General features: G+C 34.8%; 1 protein-coding gene across 5 annotated transcripts in view; it reads right to left on the bottom strand.

Annotated features, from left to right (window-relative positions):
• Nucleotides 1-15,331, bottom strand: part of LOC128211857 (interstitial collagenase-like) — a 103,120-nt gene that overhangs the window by 14,155 nt on the left and 73,634 nt on the right. For all 5 annotated transcript variants that reach the window (XM_052916957.1, XM_052916955.1, XM_052916960.1 and 2 more), the window contains exons 3-8: nt 12,065-12,213; nt 7,222-7,297; nt 6,256-6,398; nt 2,507-2,647; nt 1,169-1,285; nt 537-635 (exon numbers count right to left, since the gene is read on the bottom strand). In XM_052916957.1, the coding sequence (XP_052772917.1) occupies nt 537-635; nt 1,169-1,285; nt 2,507-2,647; nt 6,256-6,398; nt 7,222-7,297; nt 12,065-12,213 (725 nt within the window). The remainder of the gene's footprint in view (nt 1-536; nt 636-1,168; nt 1,286-2,506; nt 2,648-6,255; nt 6,399-7,221; nt 7,298-12,064; nt 12,214-15,331) is intronic.

Raw genomic sequence — 15,331 nt, 5'->3', positions numbered from 1 at the left:
CTGTATTGATAAAAAGACATACGATTTGTGTACAGATAAAGAACAATAAGCCTTCACAAAAATATTTTTCTCCAATTTATAGCTGGGTGGTCGTAATTTCCCCTGTTAAATACATATTTCCCTGATCAAGAACATTTTACATTAGATATTGAGCTTGTCCTGTATTTTTTTCTTTTTGAATATACTTCTTTAGAGTGATCAGTTAACCGTCTTTAAAAAGTTCAGGTGTAGAATAAAAAATCATTTTATAAACTCAAGTTGCGACTTCCGTCATTAAAACATTTGGTGTTTATTCAAATACGAAAACCCTTCTACCAACTCAAGTTGCGACTTTAGTCTTTACATAGTTCCGGTATAAATATGAGATAATCGTTCTACACACTCTGGCTGTGACTACCGTCATGGTACAGTCCTAGATTACTTACAAGAAAGTCCGACTATAAAACTAAGTTGCGTCTATGGTCTTGCTGACACCCCAGCTCGAGAAGATGAATTCATACCTATCAAAAGAGCAATTACACCTATAAGAAGCCTACCTTGATCAATATCGTCCATTGGCACTATGCAGACTTTAGGGGCTATTGTTGTGGCTTCTCTCATATACATGGGTATAGCTTTGGACTCAGGGTTCGGTCCTGTCAAGAGAAGTTGTCTAATTTGTACTCGGTAAAATCATTAATTAGCTACTAACTACTATACATTTATGACATTTTATGATCACCAATATACCGAAAATCTAAAATTATGTTAAACATTTCCTTTGTCATGCACTTAGAATGTTGAATCTAGTGTAGAGCCTTGCTAGATGTAAAACTCCAAAATGTCACAGCAAAACAACTATTACTGTTTGCAAAATAGACTTGGCGAACGTTTAATTGCAATGTGACATCGATTAGGATGTCAAGCTATACCGCCCCTACTATAACAGTCAGACATTCCAAACGGGTTTGAAGTCGCATTTGAAGTCAACGGTCCGCTTTTAGCCTGTTGATGACTGTCGGTTAAACTCAAATTTGACACACCCAATATCGTAGAGTTTAGATTAAGTGCAGATTCACAGTTCTCAAGTTTTTTTAGTACAATGGGCTGCCTGCCAGAAATCTATTTAACTCACACAAGATATAAACACATTCATTTCCATAAAAGAAATCAAAGAACATGTTCGTACCGTAGAGTATCTGTACTTGCTCGATATCGTTTTGACTAAGGTCAAGGTTGGTGCTGACGAACGCCGGATACATCACAGATCGCGGATCGTTTGAATGTAGCAGTCCCAAGCTATGCCCTGGATACAAAGACAGTACTCGTTAAATGAAAGCCAACCATCACACAATCATGAAAACAGTTGACACACTTTCTCCTTTCACCATTTCGGTATTAAACTTATCACATATACATGTTGCGAGTGATTTTTTCCCGTTTCGCTTTTTATCGACCCCTAAAAAAGTCAACATATAAATGATTTGGGAAATAATGGGCAGCGGCCAAATTTTTATAACAAGTATTTGGCGCTTAGATCTAGAGGTATATTAAGCATTACATTTTATATAATATCTTTCCAACTTTAATTGCCATATTAAACAAAAAACGTAAAATATAGATTCCATACATGTTTTATCTTTATTATGCATTCATTATGCTGTGAAAGTGTCATTCTTGTCAAGATTTTGTTTATATTTCAACAAATTCATTGCTTTTTTATTCATTAGCGTAATCTGCATTTCTCAAATTGGGAAAAAAAAATATAAAATTTTGGGAAATGGACGGTTTTTCGCAAGGGGAAACAGCCTTTAGAAGGCAGCAAAATGCACCAAAAAATCACTGTATACAGACTTTGAGATTTCAACCTTGGTCTGATGATTGTCGCCTATGTAACAAAACTGAGCACCTCGGTCATTGTCCAGCGAATATATGGACGGTTTATTATGTCAGATTTTTTTACGTTGAACTACGCTGCAAGTAGATCGCGTAGTTATTTCAATTTGGCAGTCCTAACGACTGTGCTCTTAGAAATCTTAATGATTTATGCAATAACACACTTCACCGAGAAACAATTTGAACTAAGATATACAGAACACACGATAAAACACTACACTAAATTAATATTAATGGCCAAAGGCAAATTGTATCGATTGCCAATAAACTTTGAAACTTTGAAACGAAATTAAAATTATTAATTAAATTTTACGAACGACTTTTACTAATGCAATTAGCCGTGTATCCGATTCACATTCCCACACACCCGGAATTTTGAATGCCTGTTGTCCCAATACAATTTTGGTCTTTGAAGATTTCAATTAAAATATAGGGCAAATAGAATTAAGAACCGAGGAAAACAGCGTTTACCCGCATAAGCTAATGCTTAAAACACATAGTGTCGCGAAATTTGCCAAAACCAAACAGAAGCGAAAACATACTTCACGAAATTAAAATTCTACACATAAATATCAGCCACCAGAAGTATCATTTCAACCGAGCACATTTAAAAAGTGTTTAACCCAAATACCAAGAGAATGGATGACAACGGACAGAAGATTGACACCAGTTTTTGGGTTGACCTTCAGTGTCCAATCTTCATCATCGTCAAGGTGAATATTGCCAGATATGGTGTAGGTTCCTGGTCCAAATGCATGCACAACTTTTCCGCCTGAAACGAAATACTTAATTATCAAGACCGTTGGTTAAAGGTGTTGATATAATCAAATAAATGGAAGTAAAATGGTTTTAAGAAGCACTTACGCCCTTTTCGTTTTGCAACCCTAGAAATGGAAATGTTCCTTGCGAATAGAAAGTTGCATGCAAGGGCACGTTTTCCAGTGATGACAATGCAAGCTTTGTTTTAAAGAAAAGAATAGCTTGCTAGTGAACAATATAATTTTGCTTGTGTTTGTGTAATATTTGACTTTCGCGAAAAGAAATTTATACATTTCACTTCAATATTTTAACGTAAACAGATAAGAATGCTAAACAGTGACTCTATTGCATATTTAAAAAGGCTTCCATCTTTGCCTGTAGGTTTCTTTCATTCGTTTTTATTAAACAATGAAGGTCCATCGTACACCTTTTAACGCATTTCAAAGCTATATCGAAGGGGTACACTCAAAAGCCCCCCCTATCAAAAGCCCCCCGTTCAAAAGCCCCCCCTATCAAAAGCCCCCCGTTCAAAAGCCCCCCCTCAAAATGGGCAAGTGGTTCAAAAGCCCCCCCACTAAAAAAATAAATACATATATATATATTTTTATAACATTTTTTTTAAATATTATGATGAAATTTAATATAACCATTAATATATATATATGTTTTTTTCAATGGTCACTTTTTTAGTTTACTTTAGTTTATTTTTTAGGCGATTGGTTTACTCAATTTGGCAATATTTTATCATTAATTACGATTGACATTTTAGCTAATAAATATTCATGAGGTATCAATTATTTCAATAATCAGTGATGAATGTGTTAACTAAGCTTTGAATAATTGCTGTTTTATGATTTTATGTTGTTAGCTGTGTCAGATAATGATATTGATTGTTTCTTTGATCTGCTATTGATGTACCAATTATTTAATTACAAACATGGCCATGCTAACCTGCTAATTATAATTAAAGAATTAACTACAATTTATTAAAGTTACATCTTTGAATTATGTGTAACATCAAACGAGCAACATCAAATAAATGGTTTTCACAAGTAAGCAAACTGAAAATTTCTTTATATTTTCCTGTGTATAAAATGGCTTTAGAATTCTGTATCATCATTCACTTTCCAACTTTTCAATCGTGTTCTCATGTGTGTTTGTTATCATGGAATTAATTAAGAATAACAGTGGTGGACTGAAATTGTGTTTAAATGGATATATGTATACGAAGAAGAACACCAAGAAGACATCCATACGCTGGGAATGTTCTCAGAAACGTGGACTTGACTGTCTCGGAGCTGTCAATACTGACATAGAGGTGAGTTCATATGAAATTGTTTATATGTTTTAAACAAAATGAACGGTAAACATGTAGACTCAGATAAGGGTTGTGTAGCCCTTAATCTTGGTTTACTTATGTTTACCGTTATTTTATTATTATTTGGTACTCTCCACTCATTTTGTTCTGTGTTCATCTTGAATGACATTGTGTGGTTAACATCACAAGGTACCAAAGCCCAAGAAATCTATGAGGAACTTTTCCAATCGTTGGACCAGAAGTGCGAGGAGATGGGACTCACACCTGACCCAACAACAGTGATTACAGACTTCGAGCAGGCTGTGTTGAACGCTTTTCGAGCCACGTTTGGTGATCACGTGGATCACAAGGGGTGCTTCTTTCATCTCACACAGAACACTTGGAGGTGCATCCAACGCCTTGGGCTTGTAGAGCTGTACAAGAGAGATGATGAAATCAAGTTGTACTGTGGTATGCTCGATGCATTAGCATTTCTCCCAATTGAGGACGTTTCTGAGGGCATGGAATTTCTTAAACAGACTGCACCAGAGGAAATTGAAGATGTGATAGCCTACTTCGACAAGACCTATGTCTCAGGAACATTCCGAAGGATCCAGCAGCAAGATGGCCAGCCAATCAGATTGCGACGCATCCAGCCTCTCTATCCACCAACACTATGGAATGTACACCAAGCAACGCTCACCAACTCTGACCGCACCAACAATCTATGTGAAAGTTGGAATCAACAGTTCCAGAAGCTCCTTGGGTACAATCATCCGACTGTCTGGGTTGCGATTGAGGCCTTCAGGAAGGACCATTCAGTGGTGGAGACTGCACTCTTCAACAACGCCAACGGTGTGCCACCCAAGAAAAGGGTAAAAAAGTCTACCACCGAACTTCAAGAGCGCCTCCAAAACCTATGCACTGACTATGTGGACAGGATTAAGGGGATGGAGGAATTCCTTCGAGCAGTCGGACGAACCATTCGATGGAAGGTGTAAACGGTGCTGGCAAAGCAAAGCAACACTTTGAAAGAAGCATAACATACTGAATGGTTGATGTTTGTACATCACTATGTGTCACTTGGTGTTTTCTTGCATGTAAATAAGTCTGTGCTGATGTATGATTTAGAGTGAAGAGTAACATTTTATTAACAGCTTAAATATAGCCTTTTAGATGCAATGTAGACATAATTTGATGTGAACTCCATACAAAATATGATGCTCATTTTAATCTATGTTTACATTGTCCTAATATTTCACTGCAAAGAAACAGTTCATTTACAATTCAATAATTATAGCCCTTGAATGCATTATCGACATAACTCAATGTGAACTTCATACTCATCTTATTTTGTTGATGTTTGACAAATCTACATATCCTTATGTTAATCTTAGTCAGCTGGCTATTATCTGCAGATCTTTATTTTCCACCAGAATATATAGAATATATATAGGGAAAAACAGTATAGATACATAAAGGTACTTATAAATGTTAATAATCAAATTAAAGATATTTATTCATTTAATTGTCTTACACTGTTATCCTTTCAATTCCTTATCCTTGTATGAGTCCTTGTATGAGTCCTTGTCCGAGTTGAGTTGAGCCAGATCAAACACACCGTTCACTTGCTGATTACCAAGTCAATATGCTAATATTCTATCAATATGCTAATATTCTATCCAAATGAAACTCCAAGCTACTTGGTGTTTCGTCAGGAATAAGATTTCCAACAAAAAATTGACCCGAAAGCACTAAAGCACTAAAGTAGCCTAATTTATCGAATTAGTGCAGGAAATTAACGTAAAATAGGGTTAAAATGTCTGATCTGGATCTACTCAATAAAATATGACAACATTCTTCAATTGGTTTAAACTTATGGAACAAAATTATATTGAGGGGGGGCTTTTGAACGGGGGGGCTTTTGATAGGGGGGGCTTTTGAACGGGGGGGCTTTTGATAGGGGGGGCTTTTGAACGGGGGGCTTTTGATAGGGGGGGCTTTTGATAGACACTCATATCGAAAGCTATCTTATCGGATCTTTTGGACAAAATTATGCAGAAGGTCCATCGTACACCTTTTAACGCATTTCAAAGCTATATCGAAAGCTATCTGATCGGATCTTTTGGACAAAATTATGCAGCAGTTTAAATGAAGACTTCTCTATGTTCGGGGGATGTTTGATATTAGTTCTGCGCAATATATTTCGAAAGACTTGAAAACTAAAGCCGCTAGTAACTCCAGGTATTAATTGAGTGCATCAACATTAAAATTTTAAGGTGTTAATACCGGAAACCAGTAACCGGAAGTTAAACCCCACTTACCTTGCTCATCAAAGGCTATATCCGCCCCATCTCCGTGATCTCCTTGCTCGAAGTCTATCTGGATATCCGGTGTATCTCTAGTGTAGAGAAATCTTAGACCAGACACGGCAGACCATGTCTCGAACGCTTTCTTGATTGTTTTCCTGATATCAAAATTGATTGAGATTAGGATTGCTAGATATGATCTTATATTGGAAGTGATTGAGATTAGGTATATGATAAAAGAATTAGGTTCGTGCGGAGGTCGTTTAAGAAATGCCATTATTTAAAAATCCCGGTTTAAAGGGATTAGACACCAGATGATACTATTGCAAGAAAAAAAGAAAATTGTCAAAAACTTCTATCATATGTAAACAGGAGTGCATCGACCTTTAAGAACTATGAAAAATAAAATAAAATACGGTCATAACTTGTAGATACAATTATATGTAGATCAGGGCCCAATATCACGAAAATACTCAAGTCAAATCTAAATCTCAGTCTCAACTATTTTTTATCAAATTACAGCATCATATGATTTAAAGATGTAAATGTTTTACCCTTTTTAAAATCACATTCTGTCATTCATTATGTTGATAAAACAAATTGGTTTCTATTTTATAGAAAAAATAGAGCAAAAATTGTACTTGGAGTCCAATTTATTAGTATTGAGTTTTACTCAAGTACATTTTGTGCTGTAAAATAAATGTTTTTAGAATATTGAGCAATATTGTTGTTAATCAACATAATGCATGTGAGAATGTGCTTTTAAAAACAGTAAAACATTAGTTATTTTCATAATGTCATACAGTTATGTGGAAAACTGAGTTGAAATTGAGACTGAGATTTGACTTAAGTATTTTCGTTATATTGCGGCCTGGCTGTAGACAAAATGTAAATTACTGCAACCATCAAAAATGAAAACAGTAATTATAATTGTTGTTTTTTTATTATTTACAGATAAGACGTAAGATGATGCTTCCGTACCACAAGACTAATGGTGAGATCTTTTTCGTATATTTTCCAGCACGCCATGTAAGTATAGATCTCCGCCATCGTGGGTCTGGAAGAAAGTAAACAAAACTATTTCATCGCCGTGAAAAATTACAATAAAGATGTATTTCAATAGAAAACATACAATGAACTATTATATATACGGTACGCCATATCAACTGTAATACCTTGAGCCTTGATTGATGTATTGGTATGAAGTATAGTAAAATACCTACATGGCGCCCGACCTGCATTCAGAACTTTTATAACTGGCAAGGAAGGTTAACGTGTGCAGTATTGCACCGAGCAATATCAATGAACAGGTGCTTCCCCTTGCATATATAAGCACTTTCCAGGAATATCTTGAAGCACTTGGCCGGAAACATAGACACCTATTAAAACGCCCATTTTTATTACTGCGCTGTTCAAGGTTTCGTATGAATAAAACGAGATGGGTTTTTTTCTGTTAACCGATAAAAAGGCAACAGGTCTTTGACCTTGTATTACACATACAAACCATGATTCTTATTCTCTCACCAAGTGCCAAAATCTTTAGAGATTTTTTTATTTATTTTTTTGTAGATATGTTTGATTTTTTACTCCAATAAAATTGTAGGCTTTCCAATGAAACAATTGAAGAAACTACGTCATCCGTCAAGATTAAACAGCTGTCACAAGACGTAAATATCGTGCATTTCAGTTGTACATCTGTTGAAGTAGTCCGAATTTTTTTGAATAAAAGCATTAATTAAATGTTGTGTTTAAGAGTTGTATTCATTGCTCTCAGTTTAAATTGATTGCCAGTGAAGTGTATTATTGCAAACATTTTTACGATTCCCAAGAGTTAAGTCATAAATTTTAACTACTAAATAAGATTACTACGCGATCTATTTGCAGCGGACTTAAACGTACCACTTTTTAAGTATGTAAACCGTCCATATACATCCGAGGTTGTTTTTGAAAAAATGGCCGAGGAGTTCCGAATGTTCAGTTGTTTTGCTGATATGCTGAACTCAGATTAGATAGTGGTTTTAGTGTGTGTCGATAAAATGCCCTAAAATGACTTTTATGTGTTGGCGATGGTAAGGCGTTTATTTCAATTTTATCAAACAAATATTGAGATGAAAAACAATGTCTGAAAACCGGTTTGAACCTTGAGCGGTTCCACTTTAAAGCTGCTCTCCGACAGATTTACCGTTTTGACAACTATTTTTAACTTTTTTTGTCTTGGAAAGATCCAATTTCTGCGTTCATATCTGCAAACTAGTGATATAAGACTGCTGACAAAAGAATAGATAGCAGGTTTTCATATTTCCGTTCGAAAATTTTAATGTTTTATGGCTAAAAGCGTTACCCACGGTTTAAGACAAATGCATAAAACATCAATTTTTGAATTATAATGTGAATTCTGCGATCTGATTTTTGTCAGCAGTCTTATATTACTGGTTTCCATGCATTTTCGCATATATTGGCTCGTTCCAAGACAAAAAAGTGGCCATAACGTTCAATTTGTGAGAGTGCCGCCCCGATGTACTAATAAGCATGTGTTCTTATCCAGCTTTATGTAATATCGTTATGATAATATTTTAGTTTCAAAGTGTTGCACTCAACAATACGTGTGTAACAAAACATGTGTTTCAGTTATAATTGAGACTGATGTTTAAATTTTTAAATTTTTCCTTTTGCGATTTCGAAGGATCTCGCATCCAAATTGTACTGATTTGAGTGACATTCTTTTGAAAATAACACAAAATGATTTATAACCCTTCAAATAATTAAAGTTTAGTTTATATTACGTCACCGAGTGACAAATTAATACACATGTTCCGGTTAATAAATTATGATGGATATTTCAGAGATAAATCATAACTAAACAAATAAGGTACATGCATGTTAAACAGTTTGATTTATTATGTGGATATATAAATGTCAACTTTATTGTCTTTAAAACATATACGTTCATAAACACACATATATTACTTAATTTAAGATCAAAGGCGATATCTTGACAAGTAAGCGATTGTTAAGTTCAATATATTATATATTTATATTATCAATTCTGTCATTAAACCACTGCTTGAGTCGACTTCAAAAGTGAAGTACGCCAAGGGATAGTATTCTATACTGGTCTGAATTGGATCTGAGAAAATAGATAGGCAAAAGAACTATGGACCATAAGATGACATTTAAAAGTTGAATATTGAATACCACCCCAGATTGCATGATCCTAAAGTGGGACAAAACATGTCCTAGCGTTGCTGAATCATTTTTGTGGCATATTCACTGACTGTTCAAATGTATAGTAACACTTATTTCCTTTTCTGTACTGGTTTCTCGCTCTTGAAACAAAAACCGATTCATATCCCTGTGTTTTTTGTTTAGTTTTCACAAACCGTTACAAGGCAGTTTACCTAAAAAATTATCAGTGGCGATAGTTTGATAGTTGTTCAATGTATGTTGTCTTGTAACGTTATGCCGCTGGTTTGATGATCCTTTTTCCTTTAAACATGTTCTTGGTTAGATTTAATGCTACTTGGCTTGTCCTAGCAGTTTTCATTGTTGTCATTGGAACTTCAATCCAATTCAGTTCACCGATCATTTTCTCCAACCTCATTTAAGTAGATCCATTAATTAAACTATTCTAGAAATTATTATCTTGCCCACTGGCGAAGATAAAATGCCCGTATGGAACTCCTTTTAAATGGTCGCCACATTGTAATTACCTCCCTTGTTGAAGACTGTCGTCAGAAGCATCATGTAAACCGTCTTGTGGCAATATATAGAACGCTAATTAATTATTTCTCGCTTCAACTGTCCTCATAAAACAGTTTTCACGCACCTTTCAAGAAATAATGCTTCACTCTCGTTAGAACTATTTAAAGACCGATTTGACTATTAACATAATCTGTATCACTGTGCGCATATCCATGACAACCACGATATATATATCGATATATAAATATATCCATACGCATTTATTTTCACTCAGCACAAAAGAGTTCCAGTAAAAAATACATTTTTACTTAATTTTGTTTAACTGAGGTGGGAAAAAGCATCTAGCCATCTACCATAGCCGCTCGTGTAAGAAAGGTTCATCCCGACCCTCGGTAAACCTCGTTTTCGCAAAACACCCTACGCTCGGGTCGGAATAAACCTATCTTTCACGGGCGGCCATGGACGATTCTTATAATCATTTCACCAAATTACAATGATATCTACCGGGACAAGTCCAGAAATCAAAACATTAACTTGTTTATAGGCACACGGATCAAAGGCCAACGGATCAAAGTCCGACGGATCAAAGTCCGACATATACCAATCCAACAACGCCACAAAACAACAGCCACTCTTACGCGAGTGTGCGTGAGTGGGTGTGCGCGCTCGTGCGTTTTGGGCGCCTGTATGGTAAACTGGTTTACGAGATCTCAACCTCTAATTTATAATTTGTCGAAACAAACAACAACGATTTTCGGTTAAAGCAAAATAAAATGTGTAAGCCTCGTAAGAGCCAATAGCATTTGATAAAAGCAAACTGAAGTAAAAAAACAACAACAATAACTATTACTGATAACTTAGCTTCAAGTTCTCAACGTACATAGATTGGTTTTGTACATTGAATCATATTCAAAGACCTTCGTTTTAAAAACCAGGTTTCAATTAAGTTCGTGCCTGACCAATCGATGTCTCACGTCAAATTCATTTTTTTTGGTAGTAAAAGCTTGCAATTATGTATTAATAGAAACTGCTGGGACAAACCCAGAATGACTTTCTTTTACTTTATAGACACTCGAGAAACACACCGTTTCACAGCGGATATAACGAAACTACGGTAATTAAAATACTGGTATCAATAAATGACGAGGGTACGGTGATTCATAACGAACTATTCCTGATTATTCATCAGTTTTATGCACAGCTTTTAAAAAAATAAAAATCCTGCTATTGCTAATGTTTAGGTATTCAGTTTCTCAGAAAAAATAATCTCCAATGAGTATAGGACTCGGAATGCACTTCAAAATGAATTACTTGGAGAGGATACCACCTTGGAATGGTGTTTTTAAATTATTGCAAGTGTTTGCACAAGAGCACTTAGAGTTTGATGTAGTTACAAGGACGTAATGTTAGGTCTGCAACTGTCTGCTTTACCAGTTTACACCGTTTCACATTAAGTTTGTTTTAACACTGGGTGTGTCTGAAGCTTCATTGTAAACGATTACCCAATAAATAATTTAAATGTAAGCCAAATTTTATTATAATAAACACAAAACATATTTAGCCGATTTTTACATAATATTTTCATGAAAAAACTTATACTTACAGGCAAGGTACAATAAATAAGAGCTATTTTAGCTTCGTTGAAAAAATACCGGTAAGGTAAACTATTTCTTACTTTTTAGTTATTCATTTATATTCTTGTAAATAAGACATTTACTATTACGAAACTCTGTATAAGACAAAACTGATATGGCTAAACAGTTATCTCTTTAGAAAACGAAAACAAAAGCCCAAAATATTTATTATGCACAATCAACCCACCTTTGGTCCGTCTAACTATTTCAAATGATCATATACTAAACGTTTTAAAACAAACTATCTGCCTTCATTCAACACCATTCAATTGCACTTGTAATACAGTTCAATGGTTTTTCTTTTTGCCAAATTTGACAAACCTTTTATTTCTTCATAAATAAGACACTATTATAAAACATGTATATAACACAAAGAAAAACATACCATGAGCATATACTATCTTCGAATAACGCTTATGGATATTCTTTTATAAAATGCAATTAATGCTCTCAACAAAATAATTCCAAAAGCGAAAGTTCACACTTACAATATTTGTAAAACCGGAATTGTCGTATGGGAGAGTAGGGATCGTCCGTTCTTTGGTCAGGAATAGCGCAGCGCGGCTCTCTCATGACCTTGACCGTCTTTTTGTTGAGGCGTCCAGTAGCTTTGATGCCAAAATATTCTTGGTATAATCTGAAAATACAGAAATATACTAGATACAAGGATTGATTAATTAACCTTCCATGCAGGTTCTCGTTTATGACGTTGGTTGAGTGTGTGGTAAGGTGAGGTGAGATGAGGTGAGATGATATGAGATGAGATGAGGTGAGATGAGGTGAGTTGAGATGAGTTGAGATGAGATGAGATGAGATGAGATGAGGTGAGGTGAGGTGAGGTGAGATGAGATGAGGTGAGATGAGGTGAGATGAGGTGGGGTGAGGTGAGGTGAGATAAGATGAGGTAAGTGCTGATTACTTCAATGCCAAACACGAACAAAGTTGAGAATTTTAAAATTGAACATCAAATGAACAGCCATGTCATTAATTTATATATCATTCCATTTCGCTTCTCTGTCGTATCCTTTATTATGGGGTTGCCAATGGCTTAAGTGTCAAAATAATACTTGTATAATCTGAAAAATACATAATTCCACCTACTAACGATTAAACTACGAGTGAAAAGTATATAGTTACTACTCTGGTCTTTGTTGGTCTACTTGAAAGTGTTAAAGATTATGTTGCATTTTAATTCACCATTACAAGCCGTAAACCAGCAAGTGTGTTTTCCACATTTATGGAAATGGCGGCGGTGCCCTTTGATAGGGGGAAATAGCGTCGTTTTGTCGAAAAGTGGAAGAATACTAACATGATTCAATTATACTGTTAAAACTTGTTTCCAAAACTTTTATTAAACAAATCTACAATTGACACTGTCATGAATGGCACTATATTGCTACAATTGCTAAATAATTAGAGGTCAGCGCTCCTCCTTTCTGTAAAGGAAATTTTTTAACTGAACAGAGGAAACATTTACTTTGTCAGGAGGGGAAATGGGGCCGAATTAACCATAAGGGATTGGAAAAAAAAACATTGCCAGCATTTTATCGATTTCAAATTTATGTCTTCATTATCGATTTCAAATTTATGTCTTCATATGATAAAGTTTGTTTATATAAAGTGTGTTTATAGAGAAGAAAAATGTCGAATGTATTATATTAAACAGATTTTGTATGTATGGTTGACTAAATACCCACTGTTTTGGTAAGTATGTCAGTTACTTGAAATATATAAGCCTCATATACTTTCTATTTAATTTCTATGTCTTTGTAACCAAATTAGCTGTCAACGTCAGCACAATTTAGTTCTTCATTCTTTTAAAACGATGGTGAAGACAGAAATGGCGAGAAGTGAAAACAGATAATCAGGACATTTATCGTATATGACCAAGATATAGTGCATGAATCTTTTAGGGAAGATTTGATTACACCTTAGATATGTCCAATGTGATCAAGAGGTATCGTAATTATGCTTTCTTACTGGCGTCTCCAAATTGCTCATATTTCAACTTATTCCTATAACTAATTGTTAGTAATACACACGGCAAATTTAGTTGATAGACGAATTAGTAAGAAGATATAATTTCTAAAACAAAGTTCTAATGAGTTACAGATTATTTTGCGATGCACACATTCAATTCCAGTAGTATCAGAGATATGCTTCGGAATAAAATAAATCAGGAAAATTGTACAAATTACTTTTCAACAATATGGCCAAAAGTTTTTAAGCTTGCTTTATGCACATAAGTTCCATTCAACCACGTTCAAGTACTTTCAACGATAAAATACAAGTCTCCGTTCCTCCTATGAAAAAAAACCGTTTAATTCGTAATGCATTCAATAAAAACTTTAAATATCAAATCCCAATGTCAGGACAGTTATCTTTAAAAACTTAAGTTTTGAGATTAAACTCTTTTTTTTCTCTAAGATAAAGTACCTTTAAATTCCATTTTGGTTCACCTTAGGCATGTTCAATTATATATATTGGCAGTTCGAACACCTGTTCTGTAATCGCAGCACAAAGAAAACTGCACAGTAAGCATAGAGAAATTACAACTGACGCCAATTTTCCTGTCAATTTATTAAGCAATATAAGTAATAACCAAGTAGCGACAATGTAGTTACACTAATATTATCTTTGAATAAAAGCAGTTTTTATTTATGCAAATTGTATTTGATTTAACCACACACGGACCAGTATGTTGGGTAGCCTCTAACAAAGAATTTGTTTAATTGATCCATTCGAAAAGAAATTTTACGTAATGCCAGCAATTGTTCAGTTTATGAGAATAAATTTACCAACTTAAATGCGCGTCATCCGTCGAGATAATCGAGAAGATTCAAGCGTAAAGCTTAAAACCCCTGAGCTGTCACAGGAATTGCGATTACCCCACACGCCGCCTGGACACAATAATGGTTAACTATTTCTTTAAAAAGGGCTCGTAACTCCGCCAAACGTTGAGGATAGTTATCAAAAGTCAAACTTACTTTATGGTGTTAAAAATGTGTACCAAACATTACTGAGATTTGTTAACTTCGTCATGCGTTGTTGTCCGTTCACCGTTAACAAAAAAACCGACGAAAAAAAATGTGGGGGTAAAGACACCCGTAAACTAAAAGGCTGATATTTCGGCACTTTTGAGTTTCATATGTTTAAAGGGACTCGCTCATGGTTTGTAAAATGCACCTCTTTTTTATTACGAAATAAAGTGTGGCAGATCGTCAGGAGTATTGAAACTTAGATACTGACAGCTGGAACCCTAAAGCAAATGTTGGTATTTGCTCAAATATCGTCTTTGAAGACCACAATTACGCATTATAAGCGTTACTAAGGAGTTTTAGCGACATTTTGTTGCGTGACTGGTATATTGACATTATCACGTGACGTTATCAACGTATTGATATAAGGTCAAAATATCCGGTTTCGTTGTATATAGCTTTGTGGCCTAGCGGTCAAGGATTCGGCCTTTATTTTGTAAACAAAAATGTATGTTTATACTTTCATTGTATTTTTCTGCACTTTCGATTTCATAGAGTAAAATAAAGTTATAAAAAGTGTTTTCAGATGCATTACCGGAAAAAACTAAGAGTTGGTCCAAAAAAATGAGCAAGTCCCTTTAAAGATGTTCTAATATTTCGCTGACAGTGTTATATTGCGCAACATCTGATGGCATCGAAATGTTTTCCATTTACGAATGGCATTCGTAATCTGAAGCATCTCTATAGAATTACTCGATTAAGATGTTTTGATAACAA

Source organism: Mya arenaria, chromosome 12, assembly GCF_026914265.1.
Source record: "Mya arenaria isolate MELC-2E11 chromosome 12, ASM2691426v1".
NCBI lineage: Eukaryota > Metazoa > Mollusca > Bivalvia > Myida > Myidae > Mya > Mya arenaria.
This window is presented reverse-complemented; position numbering and strand designations above follow the sequence as displayed.